We start from the raw sequence: 13,148 nt of genomic DNA, 5'->3' as shown, positions 1-13,148 counted from the left end.
TATAATGTGTAATATGGTTTGTCTATCTCCAAGTGCAATCAATTTCACTAATCATATGTTTATTTATTAAAATAGTTATTTTAGTCCTATATTATAACATTTAAGGTCACTGTACAGATAACACCAATATTTAACAATAGAACAATTCAAAACAGATGTATATTTGCGTATAGTGTGCATTTTATATATGCATTATGATATTGTTTATAAAAAGTTGCTCTAATTTATTTTCTGTAGTAATTGTAGTCCTCCTTGATGAAGGACCATTATTTTTATTTGTTATAGTTAAAATATAATTAATTAATTAATTAATTATTACCATTATAATTAAAAAGTTTCAAAATGTGTTGGAATAATAAACATATTTGCCTATTTCATTGTTTATTTTTTCCCAGTGCATTTAGCCCTCCTTATCCATGGATTCTGGATCCAAAGTTTCAACCATCCACACCTTGAAAATATTTTTAAAAAATATCCAAAAAGCAAACCTTGATTTTGTCATTTTATATAAGGGATTCCAATTTACTACACCATTGAATATAATGGGACTTGAGAATCCACAGATTTTGGTATCCATGGCAGGTCCTAGAACCAAATCTCAGTAGATACCAAGAGCCCAATCCTGTTTTATTTGGGGTTCCCATTTTGCTAGATCATATTTATGTTCCCATAAACCAAAAAACCAAGCATATTCTTCCTAACTGATCCTTTCTCTAATTCTCATGGTTAGCTAATTTTACACATTTGGTCACAAACTACACTGAGCCCACTGTATCAGCTGCCTAGCCAGCCACAGACTGGAGCACTGGCAAACGCTGATGCAGGCACATACACTTTGCCGCACACTGACTAATATGGGCTTCAGCTCCTTCATTTTTTCCCAATCCGCACGGTGAGGGGGACTCCCATGGATGGGAAGGGATCAGTCATGGTATTTTCACTTTTTAAGTAAGTGGGAACTTACAAAGTCAAGCAGTTTAAATTATTTATTTATTTAATGTCCCATCTTTCTCCCATCAAGTGATTCAATGGACTTACTCTAGTTGGGGGATGCCAATTGGATTCATGCCAAACAAATACTTCACATCCATTTTCATTTCCCAACCAAGTTGTTAAGATGATATCTTAAGATGCTGCAAACAAATGCCCCTTGCAGAATTATACAATTAAAGCACTGGGATGATTTGTTAGGAATCTTGCTGCAAAAGAATAACAACTATACAATAAACTCTGAGCAATCCTATGCTTTAGGCCAGGGGTTCCTAACCTTTTTGATTCCCTATATCTATGGGAGAGGCCCTAAGAAGCATACCCTGTGTCTTACAAGTAATGGTGTTCAGGAGTATATATAAGAATATATTCTTATTATTTAATTTCATTCAATTTTTATTTCTTTCATTTTCATTAATCTACCTCTATAAACAGAATCTTAAAACTCCTGGTAAGACAGAAGAGTTAGAAATGAGATAAGCTGGTCCATAAATTTGGTTAACATTAAGAAATTAAGCCTAAACTAGTGGGCGGCAAGTTTCTACTCCTCTTCCTGATGGTTTGGCAAAAACTGACTCTCTTTCTGGGGGGGGGGGGTGTTGGGTTAACCAGGAGCTATGCTGGCTTGGTTGCAAACAGAACTGAGCAGCATCTATGAAAGCTTTCTGTGAATGGAGGATTCCCAGATGGGCTGCAAACATAGCAAACGTTTAAAGCCTCTCTTGCCTCCTCTTCTGCTAAATGTCTGATGCTAGGTAAGAGCTACTGTTCCAATTTGCACCACTTCCTACATCATGTGTATACCACTCGCATAATAGTGACACTGAGTAATTCATGCTTTTTCTGAAGGCCCAAGACAGAACCACATGCCTATTTTTCACTTAAATCTTCCTGTACATGTTCAGGGAGGCAAGAATGAAAAGGAGAAAGCAATTTTGTGGTTTATTAATGAGGTATATACATCCAAGTATCGTACAGTTCTTAGAAATGAACACTGACTGGGCACTTCCATATTAACCAAAACTGCAGTATTCCATACAAATAAAACTCCAGTGTCTTTTCTAAGTAACTTTACTGCATTGTCTCAGCAAGGCTCCAAAGTAAAACTAGGGAGAGATAAAGCTGTAAGGAACTCACACTTGGTTTTCTAAGCTATTAACTCTGACTCCTTTTACTCTGACACTTATTTATTAAAACCACTTGGGCCTAATGATTGTCCTAATTTATACATATTCAGATTTGTGTTTTGGAGTTCAGGGTCTTTTGAATTTTGGAATGTATGCATATACAGAATATTGTGGAAATGACCCAAGTCTAAACTTGAAATTCATTTTTTGTTTACACTGTATACACAGCCTTAAGGTAATGTTATACTCAGGACTTTTAATAATTTTATGCATGAAACAGTATCTGTGTACACTGAACCATCAGAAAACAAGGGTGCCACTATCTCAGCCACCCATGCAGACAATTTCTGCATATTCCCGATTAGGGAGATTCAATGTGTATAGTCTTTTAAGAAATATTTATGTTATCAACCTATACATACATTATATTGAGAACATATCAAATGAAAATTTGTCAAGTGTGTGTATATGTGGTGCATCTTCTGGTTCTCAGGCTTTTCAAAACCATGCCCTCTTGTTTAAAGAAGTGGTTCTTAACCTTTTTTCTTTACCAGGGACCCCTTTAAAAATCTTTTGTTGTGGACCCCCAAAACTTAACTCGATTTAAAACCTGGACAACAACAACAACACCTGAACAATGAACTAATAACAATTACACTTTCCCCGAGAGGCACTGAAAGAGGAGGGAAGACTTCTTTCCCTGCATCTTCCCACCAGTTTGTGACTGAAGCAGATTGAACAGAAATGTGTAGGACTGCCCAGCCAGCCAGCAAGCCTTGGCTCTTGACATGTAGCCACTTTGTCAAGGGGAGGAGGTGATCTGAGCAGCCTTCCAGCCTTCATGGACCTCCTATGTGACAGGCTTATTGCTTCAGCTCATGATTTGCATGTACCACTCATGGAATGAAACTTGTTGCCAACGGCATACTTGACCGGAAGCAGGTCACAGGAGACAAAGTAAATTTATTATCTTTTTTGACTTTCTGTGGACATGTAATCGATTCCTAAACACACACTTTTAACAAGCAAGAAAGAAAACTAGAGTTATTTTCATGTATGATTTTTAACACCAGACAAAACGTTTACATGAGGTATTTTCTGCATTTCAGCTGATCAATAAAAGTATCACTCTTTTGTGAATGTTATTGTATTTTGCTGCATAGTTGGCTTGAATATGTTTCCTAGAAGTTTTTCTTGCTTCAGCAAACCAGTTTTATCATTAGCAGTAGGCATGCAAATTCCTACAGGATTTTCCTCCTATTTAGTGCTAGAGCTATTTATTTCCTTCAGAAACAGTATCAGTATTTTCAAAAGAAAATAAGAAGGTGGTTGAAGTATAATGAGGTGACAGAAGGATAGTCACAGTGAAGGAAGCGAAGAACACAGTCAATAGAGCTGAAACATAAAAATAAAAGGGTATTTAGATAGAAGAAACTATGAGATATAATGACAGCATTGGGATGGGATGAATATCTAAGATTTTAAAGTTTTGATGGACAAGAAGCAAAGCTTGCATGGAAATAAAAAGACAAAAATATTTCTGGAGAGAGGAAGAATGAGTATTTGCTTCAAAATAATAACAGAGCCATTAGGGCTGAAGGGCGGGATATAAATACCTAAATATAAATACCTAAATAAATAAAGAACAACAATAATAATTTAACTAAATACTGTACTATGCTTTATAAGAAGCATAGTGTTATTTCTTGCTGGACTCCTTAAAATTCTGGATCAAAAGTGGCATATGGAGGGAAAACCACCACAATGAGGACAAACCATAGGAACAACCTAATCATCTTTTGAACCAGGAGGATGATGCTGAGCGGGGCCCAGAATGCAAACACAAAATAATGATTCATTTCACCACCATATCAAATTGACAAAAATCACCAGTATTCCAGAGCTGATCATTCATAATTAAGCAATCAATTCACCAGATGTTACTGATCAACTTCCATTCATTTCAGAGAGCTTGTATCCTTCCTGGGAATGAATAAACATTGTGTAGCACTTTGCTATAGATTTAATCCTGTACACAGTAAAAGGCATACAAAGTTACTGAAATGCCAAGGTATCTGCAGGCATAAATGATTGCAGGATTTTCCTTTTTAATCAGAATAAAGGAGATAAATGAAAGAGTAAATAATGTTTAACCACAATAAAGTCAAGCAAACAGGCAAGGCCCATATCTTCCCAGGCTGTGGGAAGTTGCACGGAGAGCACCGGTCACATGTAGAATTGCTGCATGTACTCCAGGGATAGTAGTAACAGCTTCATTCAGAGGAATGAAGCACTTGGCAAGCACTACTCCTTAGCCAGCTTTGAGTACAATCTGCGCTGCTTCTACGGCTGCCATTGCTCTCTTGCACCATCTCCCTCTGGTTTCTGCACACCACCACCTTGCTCACAATTCTGTGCCCATTATGCCTTACTTATTGTATTAGTCTCAGCTATGATGGGGATTTCCCCCACCCCAAGAACTATACCACTGCCATCACTTATGCAAAGCTCAGGTCCAAAACGTACTACAGAAATTATCCAGTTTAAGACTGCTTTAAACGCCCTGGATCAGTGCTAAGGAATCCTGAGAACTGTAGTTTATTGTGGCACCAGAACTCTCTGACAGAGAAGGCTAAATGTCTCACAAAATGACAGTTAAAAGAATTCACTAGCATTAAATCAGGGCAGTTAAAGCAGTCTCAAACCAGATTACTTCTGCAGTGTTTCAGACCTCAATTACTGCTACTGAAAGCACATGTGTCTACTACTGCTCTCTTCCCCATTCCTGTCTTTTTGGCACTTGCTTGTGCTCAGATACACTGAATGTTAGCGTAAGTTATGTTAGTACCAGTTCTTGGTGCTGCTTTTAAGAAACATAAAACCAGACTCTAGAAGCAAATCACAATTCTTCTAACAGTGCTCCTAGTCCAGAGAATGCTCTCTTTGCATTGCCACCCAGGGGACCAGTACAATTCTTGGAAATTTCAAGCAGCACCCTGAAGCTTCCCAACTCCACTGGGGAACATGCTGGCTTGGCCAGTGTGAATTGGTAGAACAATATTCAAATAAACCCCTTACTTCCTTTCCCCACTAGAATGGAGGCAGAAATATGAAATTAAGAAGGTCCTGGTCTGCAACTGTTCAGCCAGGCTTATCAGCTATATAACTGGAATGAATGGGCTGAAGCAGAAGTCTCCACATCCCTCTCATTTCCCACAGGAGGAAGTAGGATGGGCTTCTTTTGACTGTGTGTCTGAGGTGCCCTTATATTTTGGCTGCACTATGCCCAAGCCAAGAATGGGTGGACATGAAAATAATTTTTTTTGGACTTGTCCAGAGGATTTTTGCATCCCTCCTCAAAAAAATCCACAGCTATTATGTCCATTGGAGAGCTTTGGGTCCATCCCTTACTCTTAGTCTAACCTACCTCACATGACTGTTGAAGAGTATTATTAGGGACACTCTCAGCACCCTGGAGAACAGCTTATGAACATAATAAACATTCCAATACAAACTCATATAATCAACATTCAGTTCATTACTGCAGACTCCCTACCATCAGGCCAGTCTGGTATAATGGTTATCCCAATGTTTTCGGAGATCCAGGCTTAAACCCGCACTAAACCATGAAATTCCCATCACACACACACTCTCTCTCCACTTTTAACTACTTCACAAGATTGCTGCAAGAGTAAAGTGAGTGAGAGAGATGAATCATGTAAACCCCTTGAGCTCACTGGATGAAAGAGAGCACATACTTTACAAATAATCAACATCAAGAGGGCACCATCATATAACACACATGTAAACAAAGGATAGCCATGCTTGTTTCTTCAAAGACCCCAACACTACAAGCTGTGTCATTTTTGCCCTAGGGTTTGTATACATGTGCACCTCCCCACCAAGAAGCACTACCTTGAACAAGGTGACAGACACTTCCCTTCTGTTATACCAAAAAGTAGCACCAATGTCCATCATCTCACTATAATAAGGCTGCATCCACTACAGAAACAACCCAATTTGAGACCGCTTTAATTGCCCTGGCTCATTGCTAAGGAATCCTGGGAATGGCAGTTTATTGTGGCACCAGAGCTCTCTGACAGAGGTTAAATAGGTTAAATACTACAGTCCCCAGAATTCCATACCATGGAGCCATGGCAGTTAAAGCAGTGTCAAAGTGGATTGTTTAGGCAATGCACAAAGAAGGACAAAAGTAGAATATTCAAGAAAAATGTAGGACACGACCAAATAAAACCTAAAAACACTCCTATAAATGTAAATTCATGCTTCTTAGTCAGGCTCAAAATGGATGACATTTGGAATTCCTCCTGAACAGAAGGCCGAAATGTAGGACATGTGCTGGAAAAGGAGGATGTTTGTTCACACTGAATGCTGCCTGACAAGCACACAGCAGAGGCAGTGAGCACAGTGGGTGCCTATGTCTCCAGAGCAAAGCAAAGCAGATAATAATAATAATAATAACAGTAATAATAATGATGATAATAGAGCACAGCACAGCAAAACAAACAGGGCCAATCAGTGATTCTCCAGCCTTGCTTTCCTGGAGATGTCTGCACTGCAGCCCATGCTGCGCCCACACTGCAGCAAAAATCCAGTCTCACACCACTTTAACTGCCATGGCTCCATGGTATGGAATCCTGGGAATTGTAGTTGGTTGTGGCACCAGGGGAGAGCTCTATATGCCTCTCAGGCTGCATCCAGGGTGACCAGGCGTCCTCCTTTCCCAAGGACATATCCTTCATTTCAACCTTTTGCCCAAGATGGATTCCAAAACACCATCCATTTTGAGCCTGACCAAGAAGTATGAATTTAAAGACAAATTCTTCCAGAACATGGCCGCATAAGCCTGAAAAAGCCACAAAAAAACTAAGCATGAAATTACATTTCTAGGAGTGTTTTCAACTTTCATTTGGTCATGCCCTCCATTTTTTCTTAAAGGCCTTCCATTTCGCAGTGCCTCGTCCTTCTCAGCAGCCACGACATACGGTCCCCCCGCCACCGCCACATCCACACTGCCCTAAACCATCCACTTCGACGCCACTTGAAACTGCCCTGGCTCCACGGTCTGGAAATCTGAGGCCTGTAAAAACCAGGGAGAGGTAAAGCTATAAGGAACTTGTACTTGGTTTTCTAAGCTATTAACTCTGACTCCTTTTATTCTGACACATATTTATTAAAAACCACTGGGGCCTAATGACTTTGTCCTAATTTATACATATCCAGGTTTGTGTTGTGGAGTTCAGAGTCTTTTGGAATATATGCATATACAGAGTATTGTGGAAATGACCCAAGTCTAAACTTGAAATTTATTTATGTTTTGTATACACTTTATACACACAGCCTTTTTATACACAGTGTTTTCAATAAACTTTGTGCATGAAACAATACTGGTGCATGCTGAACCATCAGGAAAGCAAAGGTGTCCCTATCTCTGCCAGCCATGCAGACCATCCCTGAATACTGTATTCCCAATGAGGGAGATTCAGCCTCTAGACTCTTTTAAGAAATATCTGAGTTATCAACATATACATACATTATATTGCAAAGATATCAACTGAACATTTGTCAAGTGTGTGTGTGTGGCGCACATCCTCTGGTTCTGATTGTTTTAACAACCTAAATTGTATTTTATTATTGTTATGTGGGAGTTATTATGTTGTTTGTGTAAGAAAGGAGGGAACAGTGGGATTTATCTAGTATTGTATGAATTTAATATGTTGTAAGCCACCCAGATCTCTCTTATTGGGAGAGGTGGGATAGAAATAACATTTTGTTGTTGTTGTTGTTATTAATGGATCTCAGGCTTTTCGAGACCCTTTTCTTTACCAGGGACCCCCTTAAAAAATATTTTGTTGTTGTGGAACCCCAAAACTCAACTCAAGATTTGAAACCTTCACAGTGCCCTGTTGTTTAATGATACGTTATCCAACACATCCTTAACCTTGACAGCTTTAAAAAAGGCTGTCAAGGCGGGCCGTTTGTGACAGGCCTTCCCTGAACGACTGACCCAGTTGTCCCCACTGATGTATGGGTTGTTCCAATGGCTGCCCCATGATGTCCTGCTCTTCTTGCTGCTGTCTTCATTATTTTTAACTGCTATTTATTACAGTTTGTTGTTTTGTGGAGTCGTTTTAAGGAGGGAGAGGATACTGGGGTTTATTTTATTGCACTGTATGACTTTTTTAATGGACATAAGCCACCTCAATCTTATTGAAAATATTATTATTATTATATTACATTACATAATATTATATATAATTATATATTATATCATATTATGATATTATTATTATTATACATAATTATATCGTATTATATACTATTATAATTTTATTATTGTTGTTGTTATTATAAATAATCATAGTACTGTAATAATGTTCTTTATACCCTGCTTTTCTGTTGCCAAACAACCAACGCGGCTTACATTTAAAAAGCCATTTCAACAGACACATAATATCCCACCCCCCCTAAATTATTATTATTATTATTATTATATTGTGGTGGCACCCCAAAGGAGCCTCTCCACAGAGGAGGCTACAATGTAATATAAGTAATTATAATATAATAATATAAATATTAATATTATAAACCCCCTGCAGCTCCCAAGAGCCTAACTGCGTGGCGCCAAGGCGGTTTAAAGCGGCGTCGAAGCGGATTATTTCTGCAGTGTGGATGCAGATGTCGGGTCTTTCCTTCTTCTTCCCTTTCCCTGGTTTCCCGCCGCGGCCTTTGCTTGCGCTCTCCTTAAGGGGCAGCACTGCCTCCCTGCGAGGAAGGAGGGAAGGAAGGAGGCACCCGCAGGGCGGCGGTGCTGGTGCCCCTGCTGCTGCCGGAGCAGCCCCACTCCGCGTGCCGCCGCCGCCGCCGCAGGGCCCTCCTTCTCCCGCCATTGGCAGCCAGAGAGGCCTCCTCCGTAACGGACTCACCTGACGGGCCTAGACATCTTGGGGCACGGTGAAAATGGAGGCCCCTGGGCGACTGCGGAGGCCAAACCAGCCGAGCAGGGCCTCGGATCCCCGGCCTGGCTCCCTCTCCCTCCTCCGCCGCCGCCTCAGCGTCGCCCTCAGCGGCCGCTTACTCCCCCTGCAAAATGGTCGCACTTCGTCCAGCCGAGAGAGAGAGAGAGCGAGAGAGAGGAGATGCGCCGAGCTGAGCTGAGCTGAGAGGGCGGCGCAGCCTACTCCGCTGGTCGCTCCTCCCCCTCCTTCCCTCTCATTGGGCGCCTGGCCGTGTCGGCGTCTCCCATTGGCCCGTTCGAACGCTCTCCTCCACCAAGGCCCGCCTCCTGCCTGGCGAGCGGGAGGGAGATGAAGGGCGCGCGCGCTGCTCCCTCGGTAAAGCTGGTGTGAGAGGAGCGGAAGCCAACAAGTCTGACGGAGCGGGACGCGGCCGGGGATTGAGGGCGGCAGATTCGCCAAAAGGATACTCTCTCAGTCTCTCTCGCCTCCTCACACACAGGCAGACACACACTGAGCATGCGCAGTGATGCCATGCCTGCAATGTGTCTTCTTTGAAGGCTGAGGAGGAGGAGCAAGGTGGCCAAAGGGTCCTCCTTTTCAGCCTCCTTTTGCCCAGGAATAATTCCAAAGTGTCCTCCATTGTGAGCATGACTAAGAACAGGGTGGCCAGAGGTCCTCCTTTTCCTGGACAGGTCCTCCATTTCAGCCTTCTGCCCAGGAATAATTCCAATATCTCCTCCATTTTGGGCATAGCTAAGAACATGGTGACCAAAAGTCCTCCTTTCTATGGGACACGTCCTCCATTTCAGCCTGTGGCTGTCGTTGTTGGGTTCTGTACTAGTGCTGTTGGAGTTAGGACTTGTTCTTCTTTTTATGCTTGCTTTTTGGCCTTTTGTTGCTGATGAGTAGCCACTTAATCCGGGTGGGAAAGTACCATCTCAGGGCCACACAGACTGCTAAAAATGCCAAACACAAAAGCCAGGGGCTCTAGAACCTACTGATAAGATGATTGCAGTACTTGCTTCCAGGAAAGGCAGACTGAAAAGCTCCCCCACATCATCATCACCACCATCATCATCGGTCAGGCGAAAGAGCAGGTCCAAGAGGTCTAGAAGGGGTTGTTGTTGTTAGCTGCCCTCGAGTCGACCTCAACTCATGGCGGCCCTGTGGATGAGACATCTCCAGGAACCCCCGTCCTCCACTTCCTTGGCCAGAGCCTTCAAGCCCTTGCCCATAACCTCTGGTTGAGTCTTTCCCTACCATTATTGTTTTTTCTAGTGATCCCTGGGGCTCCCAAAAAGCTCTTGGGGATCACATGGGACTCATGGGCTGCATTTTGCCCTCCCATATATATGTATAAGGTTGCTTGAGAGTGTGAGCATGCACAGGCCTAGTACCAAAGGCCTATGGGACGAATAATGTCACAGCGCAATCTATGAAAGCAGATACTCTGCTGCAGTCATTCATCTTTAAATTGCTCCAGGATCCACGGCTGTTTTAATTGTAGAAATTCACTGCTGGATTGGTTAACTATTGCAGAAATGCAGTCCAATGTTCACTCAACTCTGTTGCTTCAGATACAGCTAACTTGATTCTTCATTTTATGATCATATTTTTAAAATAATAACTCAAAAAGTTAGGCAATCTCTGTTTATTTAGAGGTAAATCCAACTGAGTTAGCTAATCTGTTTATTAAATCCTATCATGTAACTATCACCCAGGTTAAAAGTTTGTAGATTTGGCCATTGGGGGGGCGGTGGATGAAGTACATTAAAACATTTGTCATAAGCATGTCCCCAAAGAAAATCCAGAATCATGCTGCCTGAATTTTGGATATCTTTCATAGACTGACATAATAAAATCTTATGATGGTGTTTATCAGGCATAACGTTTATAATTATCTAGGAGAAAGCACCATCAAAACTACTGATACTTCTTTCTGCTTGAACAACATGCTTGGTCTCTTCGTACTGTCATACTGGCTCTCCATTCACATTCAGAGCTCTGATTTTTGAAGACTTTCCTTCCCCCCTGTTTAGGTTATAAGAAAAACTAGTGGGAGAGCCTCCTAGCTCTCCATTCACTTCTCCACTCCAGAATGCTGTAAGTGTACTTTCACTGGTGGAAGCATCCATCTCCCAATGAATTGTGTCTCTCTCTGTGTGTGTTAAAATAATATATATACAACTGAGCACAAAAGTTAAAATTGTACAAGTCATTGAATTCCCTATTACCATATATGGATGTGACAGCTGGACAGTGAAGAAAGCAGATAAGAGGAAAATCAATTCATTTGAAGTGTGGTGCTGGACAAGTGTGCTGAGGATACTGTGGACAGCCAAAAAGGACCAACAAATGTGTCCCAGTCCTAGAACAAATCAAGCCTAAAGTCTCCTTGGAAGCCAAGATGATAAGGTTGAGGCAGTTGTACTTTGGCCACATCATGAGAAGGCACGACTCATTGGAAAAGACAATAACAGGAAAGGTAGAGGGAGGTAGAAAGAGAGGCTAGACACATGCTCGATGGGTGGACTCTATTAGGGAGGTCATGGGTATGAACCTAAGGAGAGCAGTTGAGGACAAGGAGTCTTGGAGATGCTCAGCCACAGGGTCGCCATGAGCCAGGTTCAATCTGAAGGTGGTTCACAACAAACAACAAACTCAGCAGAAGGGAAGGGAGTGGAAAGGAGGGGGCAGAGTTGTGTCCTTCCCAGTAGGCTCAGGCAAAAGCAAATTGTTGCACCTTTTCCAGCTTTCTGTTCTTTAGCCTATTTGTTGTGGTTTTCATTGTGACGGCTGTGGGCAGGTACATGAGAGGTGCAAGTAAGGCAGCAGGAGGGGATGGAAGGGAGGCTGGGGCTTCTCATTTGGGCTTCTCCCTTATCTTGGCTTCCTGCCCAAGACAGCCATAGCAGCAGAGAAGCCAGAAGGGGCATGCATCTGGTTCTTCACCTCTGGTAACTTGGTTCCTTTGGCTGAGAGAGCCACAGCAGTGGAGAAGCAGTGGGCACTGGTGGCTCCAGTGATCTGCTTCTACTGCTCAGCAACTAGTCAGGTGGGGAAGGGAAGCAATGAGAAGGGGAAGAGTGCATGGCACCATGCTGCTGCCTTCACCAGCACCTCCTATTCTGGAAGGGGCTGCTGAGTGGCAGCAGCACTGCACCCCTCCACACAATGGTTGTCACCCCCCTGCTGAGGTGTCTCCTGGTACTGTCTGCATTCCTTTTGTGATGGGCCTGCTCAGACTCCACAAGTCAAAATAGCCAGTAGCTGACTCATCCAAGCCCTGAAACTAATACTGTATAGTAAAGCATAAGAGCATTTAACTGATCAGGTAAACTCATCAAGTCAAATGAACCATTTTTAAAATGCTTCTGCAAGTAAACTTTTCACCTGACACCAAAAAACAAATTAACCAGACAGCATTAGAAAAGCTTCTCTGGAGACTGAATTCCAAAAGTAGATTGTCTTACCAAAGTCAAACCCACTCAGGTGGGAAAGCATTCTTGATAGCTCACATCACCCTTCGGAAAGACAATTTTGTACACAATCTTGATTTTGTGCCAGTGGTATTAAGAGTATTATCACACTGCTCAAGTTCTTGTTTTCTTGTAGGACTATGGCTGCCCTTCCTGCATCATTAGCTCAGGATAGCAGATGCTCTCACCACAACACTAGGAGCCAAGGATGACTAAATTCTAATTGCATTTTCAGTATCTATGCTACTCGCTCACTCCTGTCAGGGATATTTCTATGGCCATTGAACAAAGCAGAACAGCAGCTGTTTGGGAATGCAAATAAGCTGTGGATCACAAAAGGTCTCCCACAACTAAGAAGTGTTCAAATACTATGAGAATGCGTATGCATAAAGTACTACTACATTATGTTATGGTGTTTATTCCCAATTTGCAGCAGTTATGGACACTAAATATTGGGATGGCTGTACTGAGAACCTAACTGCTATTCCTTCCTTCCTTCCATTAATTTAGTAAATCCAGCTGTTTTCATCGACTATTTTAAAGCTAATGTAAATAATCTGTGGTCATTATTT

The 13,148-nt window shown here is 41.9% G+C and overlaps 1 protein-coding gene across 2 annotated transcripts in view; it reads right to left on the bottom strand.

Annotated features, from left to right (window-relative positions):
* Nucleotides 1–9,324, bottom strand: part of NUCKS1 (nuclear casein kinase and cyclin dependent kinase substrate 1) — a 36,851-nt gene extending 27,527 nt beyond the window's left edge. Inside the window, exon 1 of one of the 2 annotated variants that reach the window (XM_042462782.1) lies at nucleotides 9,065–9,324. In XM_042462782.1, the coding sequence (XP_042318716.1) occupies nucleotides 9,065–9,081 (17 nt within the window). In that variant the 5' untranslated portion in view covers nucleotides 9,082–9,324. The remainder of the gene's footprint in view (nucleotides 1–9,064) is intronic. The other variant, XM_042462784.1, reaches the window with a different exon arrangement.
* Between the last annotated feature and the right edge of the window lie 3,824 nt (nucleotides 9,325–13,148).

Source organism: Sceloporus undulatus, chromosome 4 (genome assembly GCF_019175285.1).
Source record: "Sceloporus undulatus isolate JIND9_A2432 ecotype Alabama chromosome 4, SceUnd_v1.1, whole genome shotgun sequence".
NCBI lineage: Eukaryota > Metazoa > Chordata > Lepidosauria > Squamata > Phrynosomatidae > Sceloporus > Sceloporus undulatus.
The sequence above is the reverse complement of the archived record's forward strand: the minus strand, read 5'-3'. Positions and strand labels throughout refer to the sequence as shown.